General features: G+C 60.4%; 1 protein-coding gene across 2 annotated transcripts in view; it reads left to right on the forward strand.

The window, feature by feature from the left end:
* Positions 1 to 3,018, forward strand: part of MRPL28 (mitochondrial ribosomal protein L28) — a 3,750-nt gene extending 732 nt beyond the window's left edge. For both annotated transcript variants that reach the window (XM_025369584.1, XM_025369586.1), the window contains exons 2-6: positions 246 to 540; positions 1,198 to 1,350; positions 1,777 to 1,911; positions 1,998 to 2,084; positions 2,623 to 3,018. In XM_025369584.1, coding sequence (XP_025225369.1) covers positions 253 to 540; positions 1,198 to 1,350; positions 1,777 to 1,911; positions 1,998 to 2,084; positions 2,623 to 2,730 — 771 coding nt within the window. In that variant the 5' untranslated portion in view covers positions 246 to 252 and the 3' untranslated portion in view covers positions 2,731 to 3,018. The remainder of the gene's footprint in view (positions 1 to 245; positions 541 to 1,197; positions 1,351 to 1,776; positions 1,912 to 1,997; positions 2,085 to 2,622) is intronic.
* Positions 3,019 to 12,830: the final 9,812 nt, after the last annotated feature.

Genomic DNA, 12,830 nt, shown 5'->3' on the forward strand with positions numbered 1-12,830 from the left:
GAGAGCCGGGGGCCGGGGTAGGGGTAGGGGGTGAGAGCCGGGGGCCGGGGTAGGGGTAGAGGCTGAGAGCGGGGGTCCGGGGTAGGGGTGGGGGGTGAGAGCCGGGGGCCGGGGTAGGGGGTAGGGGGTAGGAGGTCAGAGCCTGGGGGTCAGGGTAGGAGCCCGGGGCCGGGGTAGGGGGTAGGTGGTGAAAACCGGCGGCCGGGCCAGGCTGCAGGTGACTGCGAGCCCTCACGTCCCGCCAGGCCCGCGATGCCTCTACACAAGTATCCCGTGTGGCTCTGGAAGCGGCTGCGGCTGCGGGAGGGCATCTGTGCCCGCCTGCCTGGCCACTACCTGCGCTCCCTGGAGGAAGAGCGGACGCCCACTCCCGTGCACTATAGGCCTCATGGCGTCAAGTTCAAGATCAACCCCAAGAACGGGCAGCGGGAGCGTGTGGAGGACGTGCCTATCCCCATCTACTTTCCCCCCGAGTCCCAGCGGGGGTTGTGGGGCGGCGAGGGCTGGATCCTGGGCCAAAGATACGCCAACAACGACAAGGTGGGTCGGCAGGCGGGCTTCAGGGCTGTGCGGAACGCCCCGGGTACCTGGAGAGATGTGGATGGGCTCTGGGGATTACAGCCTGGCGGAGACACAGCTCCAGCAAAGGGGCATACAGACCAAGAACCGCAGTTCTGGCAAACAGGACTGATAAACTAGGGGTGAGGTGGGGTGATTCAGGCCGGGGAGCAACCAGAGGCCGTGGGGAGTCGGGGTAACGTTAGGATGAGGAGGAGGCCTGTGTGGAGCAGAGCAGGTCCGGGAGGCGAGCAGAGCTTCGAGGCTGCTTATGATGGACTTCCTGGCGGGACTGCTGAAGCCTCTGGGGAGACTTGTGTCACCTCCAGCCTGGAATGTGACGACCTGTGAACTGTGGGGTTGCACATGTTTCTGAAACACATCCAGCAACCATGTGACAAGGGCGGGAACGCCCAGCTTGCTGGGGAGCAGCTGACTTCTGGGTACACAGCCAGGACCAGCGGTTGGGCTAGGGCAGCACTGGGCTGGGGGCCGGCCCACTCAGCTCCAAGTCCCCAGTATGACAGCAGTGGGTCTGTGATGGAGTCTCCCAGGGGAGGGTGAGGGCAGTTGCCCTGGGTCCCCCTTGGTCTGTAGGAGGAAGCAGCAGTACTCACAGAGGCTCTGTTGCACCCTCAGCTCTCCAGGAGGCTGAAGAAGGTGTGGAAGCCACAGCTGTTTGAGCGAGAGCTCTACAGTGAGATCCTGGACAAGAAGTTCACGGTGACCGTGACCATGCGGACCCTGGACCTCATCGATGAGGCTTATGGGTTCGACTTTTACATCCTCAAGGCAAGCGGGGTGGGGCGAGTCAGTGCACAGCAGGGTCTGGGATGGGCCAGTCAGACTCAAGGGAGCCCCAGGTCAGCATCACACCGGGGCGCGCTGGCATCTGTGCAGGAGAATCACTGGGAAAGCGTGAATGGGGCCGTGCCCCTTTCTGGCCAGCACCTGTGGGGTCTCCTGCCTGCAGGAGAGGCCGTTGCTCTGTGGGTGGCTGACTTGCCGGTGGGGCCTGAGTGAGCACAGCTGACCCCTTCCCTGCTCTTGGACTTGCTTCTGTTCTGATCCCACCCCCGTGGGATCAGGCGGCCCCACCTGGGCCTTCTCTGTCCTGTCCTGGGACCACCATCGGCTAGAGAGGAGCCAGGTGGGTTGGCTGGAAGGGTAGGCGGGGCCCTGCCACCAGCACCTGGCCCCATGTGAGCCTCCTGCCAGACCCCGAAGGAGGACCTGTGTTCCAAGTTCGGGATGGACCTGAAGCGAGGGATGCTGCTGCGGCTTGCCCGGCAGGACCCCCAGCTGCACCCCGAGGACCCAGAGCGGCGGGCGGCCATCTACGACAAATACAAGGTGAGGGTTTCCATCCCGCTCCCTGCCCCTGGGGCCTCCTGGCTCGGCCCTGGGCCTCACCACCCTTTCCATCTCTGCCTGCCTAGGAATTTGCCATCCCAGAGGAGGAGGCAGAGTGGGTGGGCCTCACGCTGGAGGAGGCCATTGAGAAGCAGAGGCTTCTGGAGGAAAAGGTGAGTGTGTGAGCACTGCTGCCTGCCCAGGGCCTGGTGTTCGGGGTCTGGGAGTGTGCTGCCTTGGAGAGAGCCTGCATGAGGGGCTGCTGCACCGGGTGGGCTAGGGGAGGAGCTGCTGCTCTGCATTGCCCCCACAGAGGAGCATGGCCCGCTCCCTCCCCTCCAAGTCCCCACCCTGTCCTGCCACAGGACCCTCAGTAGGAGGATTGGGTTCCTGCACCAAGGGTTTGCTCGGCCACCAGCATCCCAGGGTCTGGAGCCTGTGGTAGCTGTCGGGACAGGGAGCCCCTGATGGCATGGCAGTTGCCTGCCCCCATTCCCTCTGTTTATCCACAACCACAGGGATGGGACAGGGGCAGGTGTGTGTCTCCAGTGTCCCCAAGGGAGGGGGTTTCTCATCTCACTGACAGGGCTCTGCCCTCCAGGGCCTCTCATGTCCCAGTTCCTCTGCGCGGCAGCTGCTGGTCCCATCCCCACCAGAACTCCAGCTGCCTTGGGCTTCCCTGGCCTCACCATGAGCCCCTCTTCCCTTTAGGACCCTGTACCCCTGTTCAAGATCTACGTGGCGGAGCTGATCCAGCGGCTGCAGCAGCAGGCACTGTCAGAGCCGGTGGTGGTGCAGAAGAGAGCCAGTGGCCAGTGACCACACAGCTCCTCCGTGCCTGACCACCAGGCTCAGCCTTCCCTGCCAGGCCCTTTGCACTGAGGACACAGATCCTGGGGAGCTGTGAGGGCCACTCATGGGCAGTGAGTGGATCCTGGTTTTGTGTGCTGCCCATGTACCTTCCAGCCTGGGGCCAGCTTAGCAGGGATCCCCAGGAGGCCTGGGGCCGCCCAGTTCCTCGCAGGCGGGGGCCCCCATGCTCGGGGCAGTGCTGCTTGTGCTCGTGGGGCCGGGAGCGAGTAAAGTCTGGGCCAGGCTGTGTGTGTGCGTCTTTGCTTTGAGGACCAGCGTTCTCTTTGGGGACCCTGATCCTGTCACCCCTGCCCCTGCTGTCCCTGAGACCTCGGATGAGCCGTGGGCATTGACTCTGGCTGCCTGTCCCCAGCTGAGCTGCAGAGAGCGAGGTTTGATTCTGTGTTTTGTGGTTTGTTTGTTTGTTTTTTTTTTTTTTGAGACGGAGTCTTGCTCTGTCACCCAGACTGGAGTGCAGTGGCGCAATTTCAACTCACTGCAACCTCCGCCTCCTGGGTTCAAGTGATTCTCCTGTCTCAGCCTCCTGAGTAGCTGGAATTACAGGTGCCCACCACCACACCCAGCTAATTTTTGTATTTTTAGTAGGCGTGGGGTTTCACCGTGTTGGTCAAGTCTGGAACTCCTGATCTTGTGATCCGCCCACCATTTTGGTTTTTTTTTTTTAAGATGAAGTCTCATTCTGTCATCCAGGCTAGAGTGCATCTATGTGATCTCAGGTCACTGCAACCTCCAACTCCTGGGTTCAAGCGATTCTCCCACCTCAGCCTCCTGAGTAGCGGGATTGCAGGCACCTGCTGTCATGCATGACTAATTGTATTTTAGTAGAGAAGGGGTTTCACCTTTTTGGCCAGGCTGGGCTTGAACTCCTGACCTCAGGTGATCCACCTGCCTCGACCTCCCAAAGTGCTGGGATTACAGGTGCGAGCCACCACCCCGGCCGGATTCCGTGTCTTTCTTTCCTCTGGTAGAGGGTCTGGTGTAGCTGGGGGCATCCAGGGGTGTAGCCGGCTGATGCCCGTTCCCTCTCCATTGCACATTCTTGCCCTTCTCGAACATTCTCCAGAGCAGGGCTAGCGAGGCTGTGGCCTGGCTCTTCAGGGACTGGAAGGAACCAGGAGGGGCCTTCAGAGGGCCCCACTGGTGCAGCTGCCTGAGTCAGGAGCCTCCCCTGGTCAGCACTGTCGTGGCAAGTGGTACAGGAGGTGGGGGTGACACGAACTTGGGGACCTGCGACCTTGGTGTCCCCTCCTGCTACTTCCCACCTGACCTGCAGGGTGGAGGTATGGCCAGCGGGAAGCCGGGCTGTGTACCCTAAGGCTTTTCCTGCCCTGAGGTTTAGGGGTGCCTGGCCCTCTCCCCTGACCCTTACCTGGATATCCTGATCCTCCGGACCCATTCAGTTCTCCTAGGGAGCACAGGGAGGGCTCCCCCAGCCGCATGTGCAGAATGACAAGGGGGGTCTATGTCCCCTGAGCCTAAGCCAGCCCTAGCTGGTGGCAGGTTGGGGTGAACTGGAGGCAGCTGCCCGATGTGGGCCTGCTGGCTGATTGGGGGGCCCTGAGCTCCCAAGAGGGCTGCGGCAGAGTCCAGAGGGAGTAGCTGGCCCTGCTGGGCTGCAGAGGAGCCCATGGCTCCCGGGGCCACAAGGGGTCACTGCGTCAGGACCTGCCTGGTTCAGCCCTCAGAGTGCCTGTGAGGTCTCTGTCCACACCAGGCACCTCTGCCCACGTGTCCTGCTGCTCTCCATACCAATGCCTTCACGTGATGCCCCTGCTCTGTGAATGAACTTGAAAAAAATTTTAGGCGGGGCGCGGTGGCTCAAGCCTGTAATCCCAGCACTTTGGGAGGCCGAGACGGGCAGATCATGAGGTCAGGAGATGGAGACCATCCTGGCTAACACGGTGAAACCCCATCTCTACTAAAAAAATACAAAAAACTAGCCGGGCGAGGTGGCGGGCACCTGTAGTCCCAGCTATTCGGGAGGCTGGGGCAGGAGAATGGCGTGAACCCGGGAGGCGGAGCTTGCAGTGAGCTGAGATCCGGCCACTGCACTCCAGCCTGGGCGACAGAGCGAGACTCCGTCTCAAAACAAAACAAAAAAAATTTGGGATGGGTGCGGTGGCTCACACATGTAATCCTGGCACTTTGGGAGGCTGAGGCAGGCAGATCACAAGGTCAAGAGATAGAGACCATTCTGGCTAACACAGTGAAGCCCCATCTCTACTAAAAATACAAAAAATTAGCCGGGCGTGGTGGCACACACCTGTGGTCCCAGCTACTCGGGAGGCTGAGGCAGGAGAATCACTTGAACCCGGAAGGCAGAGGTTGCAGTGAGCCGAGATCGCACCACTGCACTTCAGCTTGGGTGACAGAGCGAGACTCAGTCTCAAAAAAAAAAAAACCAAAAAACTATGGCCTGGCACGGTGGCTTACACCTGTAATCCCAGCACTTTGGGAGGCTGAGGTGGGCAGATCACTTGAGGTCAGCAGTTTGAGCCTAGCCTGGACAACATAGTGAAACCCCATCTCTACTAAATACAAAAAATTTGCCAGGTGTGGTGGCACACACCTGTAATCCCAGCTACTTGGGAGGCTGAAGCAGGAGAATTGCTTGAACCTGGAAGGTGTGGAGGTTGCAGTGAGCTTAGATTGCACTATTGCACTCCAGTCCGGACAATAAGAGCGAAACTCTGTCTCAAAAAAAAAGGCCGGGCGCAGTGGCTCAAGCCTGTAATCCCAGCACTTGGGGAGGCCGAGGTGGGCGGATCACAAGGTCAGGAGATGGAGACCATCGTGGCTAACACAGTGAAACCCCGTCTCTACTAAAAAATACAAAAAATTAGCCGGGCGTGGTGGCAGGTGCCTGTAGTCCCAGCTACTCAGGGGGCTGAGGCAGGAGAATGGCATGAACCCGGGAGGCAGAGCTTGCAGTGAGCCGAGATGGTGCCACTGCACTCCAGCCTGGGCAACAGAGCGAGACTCCGTCTCAAAAAAAAAAAAAAAAGTATGAAAAGCAGACAGTGCTTAGCCAGTCCCTTTCCCAGCTCTGTGGGGCCATAAGGCTCAGCCCTGCTGCCCACACCATGAGTGCTGTTCCAGGCCCCAGCTCTAGCCAGAGTTGGGATGTTCTGGTCACTCTCTGCCCCCTATAGTTCTGGTGTTCAGCTCTGAATTTAAGCCAAGCCCCCTCCAGTCCCTCACCTTGCCCCTGGCTCCCCGATGGTGTGTGTGTCCGACACGTCCCAGCTCAGGCCTCAGCAGCTGCCCCTCACTCACCACCTGCTCCTTCCCACCCCACCCAAGGCCCCAGGGCAAGCAGGGCTCCTGTCAAGGCCAGTAGGGTTTCCTGGGTCAGACTCCGGGGGCCCCAAGGGGTGAGGGGCCAGGCTTGGCAGCGGGCTCGCAGGTGTTGGCCTCGGTCCCCCTGTTGGCCGTGGTGGTACGTGCTTATCAGTGTCCTGATCTATGTTGACTCAGGGTCGTGGGTCTGGGACCAGGCTGCCAGCTGACCAGTGAGAGGAGCTGCATTTGGCCTCAGCAGGTCACCTCCTGTGCCAGTCACCTCACTGGAGCCCACGGCAGGGGAGGCCAGGCTGGACTGAGGTGGGGTCTGGGTGTGGCCAGGGCCCTGACTGCTTTCCGGTCAGAGGCCACAAAAGTGCTTGACTGAGAAAAGGGCAAGAGGCCTTCCGTGAATGCCGGACCCATCTCCCAAGATCAAACCATGACTCAGTTGTGGGACGGGCCCAGCAGCTGGATCCAGCATACTATTCTGCCTTCTGGGATGTGGGGAGGGCTCCCAGGGACTGTACCGGTTCCGACATGGACATGGGGAACCCAGAACTGAGCTGGGAGCCTGGGGAGCCGACCTGGGAATGACTGCCGGCCACCCTTCCCTGTCCTCCCTGTGCCCACCCCACACCTTCCTGCCCTGCCTGTGCCCACCTCACCCCTTCCAGAGCCAGGTCAGGCTGGGGCCACTGGACCTTCCTGCCGTCCTCACCAATCGCAACTGTCAGGCTGTTTCCTGAAGTGTTGGACTCGGTCTGTGAGAACGGCCAGTTCTCCCTCACTGAGGCCTGCAGACCCTCAGGCACCAGGAGTGGGAGAGGGGTCTGTGCAGAGCAAGATGAACCCTGCAGGAGGCAGAACTGCCCTGGGCCAGCCTGCACCAGCCCCAGCCTGTCAGAGCCCTCAGGGGCCAGGAGTTCCCCACCGTGTGTCGCAGGCTTGGCAGAGGCCATGTGTCTCCATGACAACAGTTAGCTGCAGTGTTGGGCAGAGACTGGGCTGTGGACTTCAGGGTGGACTCCGGGGTGGACCCTCACCATGGCTATGGGCAGGGGTCCTTTGGGGGTAGAAAACTGGAGGCCTGGAAAGGGCGTCAGTGACCCCATCACTCCACATAGAGACTGGGAAGCCAAGGCCAGAAAGGGTAGAGTGGAGTGGATGTGAGGCTGGCCTGTGGTACCCAGTCTCAACTCCGTGTCTGACCCCTGACCCCAAGGGTCTCGCCTGCTTCCTGAGTCCTGCTTAGGTGCACAGAAGCAGCAGGATAGTGGAGGGAAGGGTGTGGAGAGCAGACGGGCCCTCTGGGTCGCTTGGCATCTCTGCTCCTGTCCTCTGCCCCGTCAGTGTGCTGGGAGCTCAAGGGAGCTGCCAGGAGACCACTGTGTGTCCCTTGGTCCTGCTTAGGGCTCCGCCTCCACCTTCAGTCCTTGGCCGCCCTCTCCCTCTCACCAGTGCTCATCTGTAACACCAACCCTCTGCCGGCCCCCGGCACAGGCTGGGTTGTGTGGGGCTCCCAGGCTCCCTCAAGTCCCTGTCCCTCCTACACCCACCAGCCACCAAAGCTGGAACCCTGGCCACATGGCCACACCCAGCAGCCTGGGCTGCCTCGCAGTCCTGGCTCCCTCTGTTGCAGTGCCCCGCAGCCCTCCCTAGGCTGGCTCCAGCCCTGGACCATCCTCCCCAACCACTGCCTGCTGTCCCAGGCTGGCGTCCCCACCCACACCCTGTCCCCAGACAAGTTGGTAGCTCTGAGCATGGCATGGGGGGGTGCTTCAAGGCCAGGTTCCATCCTGGGACAGGTGGCTCACCACCAGGCCAGTGTGAAGAAGCCTGGAGCTAGGCCCAGGGTCCTGGGGGAGCAGCCGCGGCCCAAGACCCCCAGCGCCCAGGCCATACCATGTTCCGGACCGGCCCCGAAGTCGCCCTCTTGAAGGTGGATCCCCGTGGACTATACTGCAGGCTCCCCTGGCTCCCAGGTCCCTCTGCTGGCCTTGGCAGTGGCCTCGCTGGGCTGCAGCAGCCCAAGGCTCTCGCTTGCTCCTTGCAGTCCTGGAGCGGTTCATCACCAGATTCTGCTCATCAGGTGCTGGGCCTGGGCCAGGAAGGGGGACTCAGCTTCCTAAGCTTAGGGGAGGCCTTCGAAGGAGTCTTGGCTGAGCGGTGCTGCTGCCAGGGCGCTTGGACAAGCCAACACTGTTTCTGGCTGTCACAGGGCTGGGGGTGGGGGGTGGCTCTGAGGATGCTCAGTGCCCTGCAATGCCCAGGATGTCCATGGGTGACGGGTGAGAAGCCTGGTCTCCGGACATATGGGAAAGCTCTGCCAGGGCCGATGCTGATGCACCCTGGAGGGAAGAGGCATTCTCGGGACGCAAGAGGGCACTGCAGCCCAGGGGGAGAGCAGGTGTAGCCGCAGGTGTGTGGCTGATGGCCAGACGGTCTGCTCAGCGTGGCCAAAGACCCAGAGTCCTGCCCGGCGGGAACCCCAGGTCCAGGGAGCAAGGCCATGGGAGGGGCCTCAGGGGGCTTGTGAGACAGGACTGTGTGAGCACATGAGTATATTCCAAGGGCTGCAGCTAACGAGAGGGTGGTAGAGTGGACTGTGGGCAGATAAAGCTGGCAGCCTTTGCCGTCTGAGGTGGATGAGAGCTTGGCTCTTCCCACTGGGGCTAAGAAGTTCTCCCTGCTCCCCCTCCCACAGCTTCCACCCTTTATTTTCCCACCAGAGTGTGCTTGGCCTTCAGCCCCTGGGGCAAGCCTGACCTGAAGTCCTCCTCTCAGCAGGGGCTTCAAGGCCAGTGCTTCTGCCTCTGCTGGGGGTCAGGCAGGGCACGGAGTGGCCCCAGACAGGCCAGGAGAGGGACAAGGACCCCACACACTGGACATGAATGAAACACATGCAAACGCTTAACAGCTGTTGTGGGGACAGCTACCATGCAGCCATGCCCGCCTCATTCCTCCAAGGGGACCCTGGCATGGGCCCACGGGCAGCGCCGCCTGCTCCCTTGGCAGTCAGGAGTGGCTCGGGGGTGGCGGTGTCTAAAGGGGCTGGTTGCCATGGCTACCATAGGGTTCCGAGGCCCGTCATCTGGTCCCTGCCTCAGCCAATCGGCGGCAGGAGCCCGAGCTGCAGCCCAGAGTCACGCTTCTGCCTCCCAGCCACACAGTGGCCAAGAGCAGGGACCTGCTTCCCAGAGTGGCTGAAAGTGCTCGGACGGACGGCCAAGCCCATCATGGCGGACAGCGGGACGGTGGGGCGTGAGCAGGCACACGGAGCCAGGCAGGTGAGGTAAGCCGGGCAGGCGGCCGGGCGGACAGGTGGACGCGCCTCCTCTGCCCATTGTTCTCGCGGCTGCGGCCCTGCCCTCGACCCACCCCACCCTCAAGCGCAAGCCCACACACAGCGCCCGCACCCTCACCCTCAGACCCTCTCCGGGTGTCCCAAGGAAGGGTCAGGGGAAGAGACAAAGGGAGCAGGGTGAGGCAGGATGGATCCTGACGGACCTCGGACCCCAAAACCGCCCTGGTGGGTCTTCCACGTCAGGTTTCACATAGAGGCGGCATCAAAGACCCCCGACTGGTCCAGGCCAGCGTCCCGGCCACCGCTCCAGGGTGACAAGCCATGTCAAGTCGGTGCCATTTAAGCAGCATTTTTTCGAGGGAAAAAAAAAAAAGAAAGAAACAGAAGCGATAAAAAGAAAAAAATGTCCACCTATGACAGGGGAAGCGGCCAGCCCGATGGATCAGAAGCGCCAAATCCCATTACTCGGGACTTCAGGGACAGGCCCTGCAAGGGCAGCTGCGATTAAGAGCTTGTCAATGGAGTCTCCTTTGGAGATCAAAGCGGGGCGTGCTTGTGTGTGTGTGCATGTGCACGTGTGTGCGCGTGCATGCGTGTACGGGCAGGAAAGGACACCGTGGGGTGACAGCAGAGATGTCGTGCACCACAGCACTGTGGGACCCACACGTCGCCTGCACGGCCGTCTCCATGCCGCTTGTGTCCTTGCCGCCGTGTGCGACGTGTGTGGATGCGGCTGGGGGCCTGGGCCGGACACCTGGTCCCAACACCCGCACCCTTTGGAAGACCTCCACCTCCTGCTAGAGGCTGTCCCTTCCCCAAGTTCTGCCCAGAGGAGCCTGCAGGGGCCAAGCCGGGTGTGAGGACAGCCGTGGCCGCGTCTCCTCCCCCTGACCACGCCCTGCTGTCCACAGAGGCCTTGAGCTCTCATTTGGCCTGGCAGGCGCGCCCTGGGGGTTCAAAGCTACCGTCGACATGATTGTTAGGTTATTAGGTAAACTCTGAGAAGCAAATCTTTTAATCCACTGTGGCTAATCCAGTGCACTTTTGTTTGCCACGACAGACGCTGCGGCAACAAAGGGGCCTGGGGCCCGGCACACACAATCACACACTCAGAACTTGGCCGCGGCCGCAGGGTTCCTAGGCAGCCGAGAGAGACATCTTGGGACAGCCGAGCAGAGGGAGGCAGTGGAGGGCACAGGTGGACGGGGCCACAGGTGGGCCAGGGTGAAGGTAGCTGCCTGGTGGGGGCTGCACTTCCTCAGCTCCCGTTTAATGTCCCCTTGCCAGCTCAAGGGGGTACCGCTGGGCTCTGGGGTGTGCAGCCATTGGGGCCGCTGCGGAGAGTGGGTAGAAAGACAGATGAGCACCAACGGGGGGCGGCAGCGCCCAGAGAGTCCTGTGGGATGGAGGCCATCAGGGCAGGGAAGGGCGTTCAGGTGAGGGAACAGCAGGGACAAGGACTGGGGTCGGTGGGGCAGGGGCAGGAGTGCCCCCAACAAGGACAGGAAGCGGCTCAAGGCTGCCCAGGGAGGTGGGACTTCACCTGCTGCTTCCCGAAGTCAGCCCGAGGACCCTTGGGGCATGGCCCCTGCAATTGGGTGCCACCTTTTTGGGAAAACAGCACTGAGGTTGGGGGAGGCCAGTGGGCCCTGCCCTGTACTCACGATGTGCCTGGAACACCAGAACTGGGTCATGGCCAGCCGTGGGCTCCGTCCCACCACCCAGCCTGTCAGGGAGCCAATACACCTAGCCCAGAGTCAGGTCTTGCTCTCACCCAGACTGGTAGTGGAGTGGCACCATCTTGGCTCACTGCAGCCTTGACTGCTCAGGCTCAAGCCATCCCCATCTCAGCTTTCCGTGTACCTGGGACCACAGGTGCACGCCACCATGCCTGGCTAATTAAAAACAATGCTTCTGTAGAGACGGTGTCTTGCATTGTTGCCCAGGCTAATCTTAAACCGCTGACTTCAAGTGATCCGCCCACCTCAGTCTCCCAAAGTGCTGGGATTACAGGCTTGAGCCACCGTGCCTGGCCCACACTTTCTATTTTCACGAAAAGTGGTGCTCTATGTGTGTGGCCTTGCAGCATCTCTCCGGGGTGTTATATCTCCTTGTTCTGTGTTGGGCTTGGGATGGGGGCACAGGCAGCATCTGGCCTCTCCCATGGGCTCAGAACTGATAGAAAAAGACGACTCAGGGATGAGAGCTGGGGCTTGCCTTACGCCTTACCACCAGGAAGGCCACGGAGGGTGGTGGTGGCCGTGCCTGCGATGGAAAGTGCAGTCGTCCCTCACCCGAACTCCCCCTCCAGGGGCCTCCCCTTCCTGCCCACTCCCACCTCTCACACCTATGGACTGGGTGGAGGGGTGGGGAAGCGGCAGACAGGAAGAGGCTGAACCCAAGGCTTCCCTCGGCCTCCGGTACCCTGGATCAGAATCGTCCGTCCTTTTCCCCCGCTCCCCTTACACTGGTGTAGGGACGGTGGTTACACAGCATCCGTCTCTGCAGCTGGCTGTCTCCGTCACACATCGTACAGCGGCAAACGCTCCCCAACGAATGTCCTTGGCGTGTCTTCTAGGATTTGCTTTGAGTCATTTTTTATAAGTAGTCTTCCTCAGTTAAGTGGATAAACACATCTAAGGCATCAAAATTTTATTATTTTCTTTTTTTTTTTTTTTTTTTAAGGCAGAGTCTCACTCTGTCACCGAGGCTGGAGTGCAATGGCATGATCTCGGCTTAACTGCAACCTCTGCTGCCCAGGTTCAAGCAATTCTCCTGCCTCAGCCTCCGAGTAGCTGAGATTACAGGCACCTGCCACCGCACACAGCTAATTTTTGTATTTTTAGTAGAGACGGGGTTTCACCATACTGGTCAAGCTGGTCTTGAACTCCTGACCACATGATCCATCTGCCTTGGCCTCCCAAAATCCTGGGATTACAGGCATAAGCGACCGCACCCGGCCTATTATTTTCTTAATTTTTATTTCTTTTTTTTTTTTTTTTTTTTTTTTTTTGAGACGGAGTCTCGCGCTGTGTCACCCAGGCTGGAGTGCAGTGGCGCGATCTCGGCTCACTGCAAGCTCCGCCTCCCAGGTTCAGGCCATTCTCCTGCCTCAGCCTCCGAGTAGCTGGGACTACAGGCGCCCGCCACCACGCCCGGCTAGTTTTTTGTACTTTTAGTAGAGACGGGGTTTCACCATGTTAGCCAGGATGGTCTCGATCTCCTGACCTCGTGATCCGCCCGCCTCGGCCTCCCAAAGTGCTGGGATTACAGGCTTGAGCCACCGCGCCCGGCCCCGGCCTCTTTTTTAAAATGATTATTTAGTTATTTATTTTGAGACAGAGTTTCACTCTTGTTGCCTAGGCTGAGTGCAGTGGCGCAATCTCGGGTCACTGCAACCTCCGCCTCCCGGGTTCAAGTGATTCTCCTGCCTCAGCCTCCTGAGTAGCTAGGATTA

The sequence above is a fragment of the Theropithecus gelada genome, chromosome 20 (assembly GCF_003255815.1).
Source record: "Theropithecus gelada isolate Dixy chromosome 20, Tgel_1.0, whole genome shotgun sequence".
NCBI lineage: Eukaryota > Metazoa > Chordata > Mammalia > Primates > Cercopithecidae > Theropithecus > Theropithecus gelada.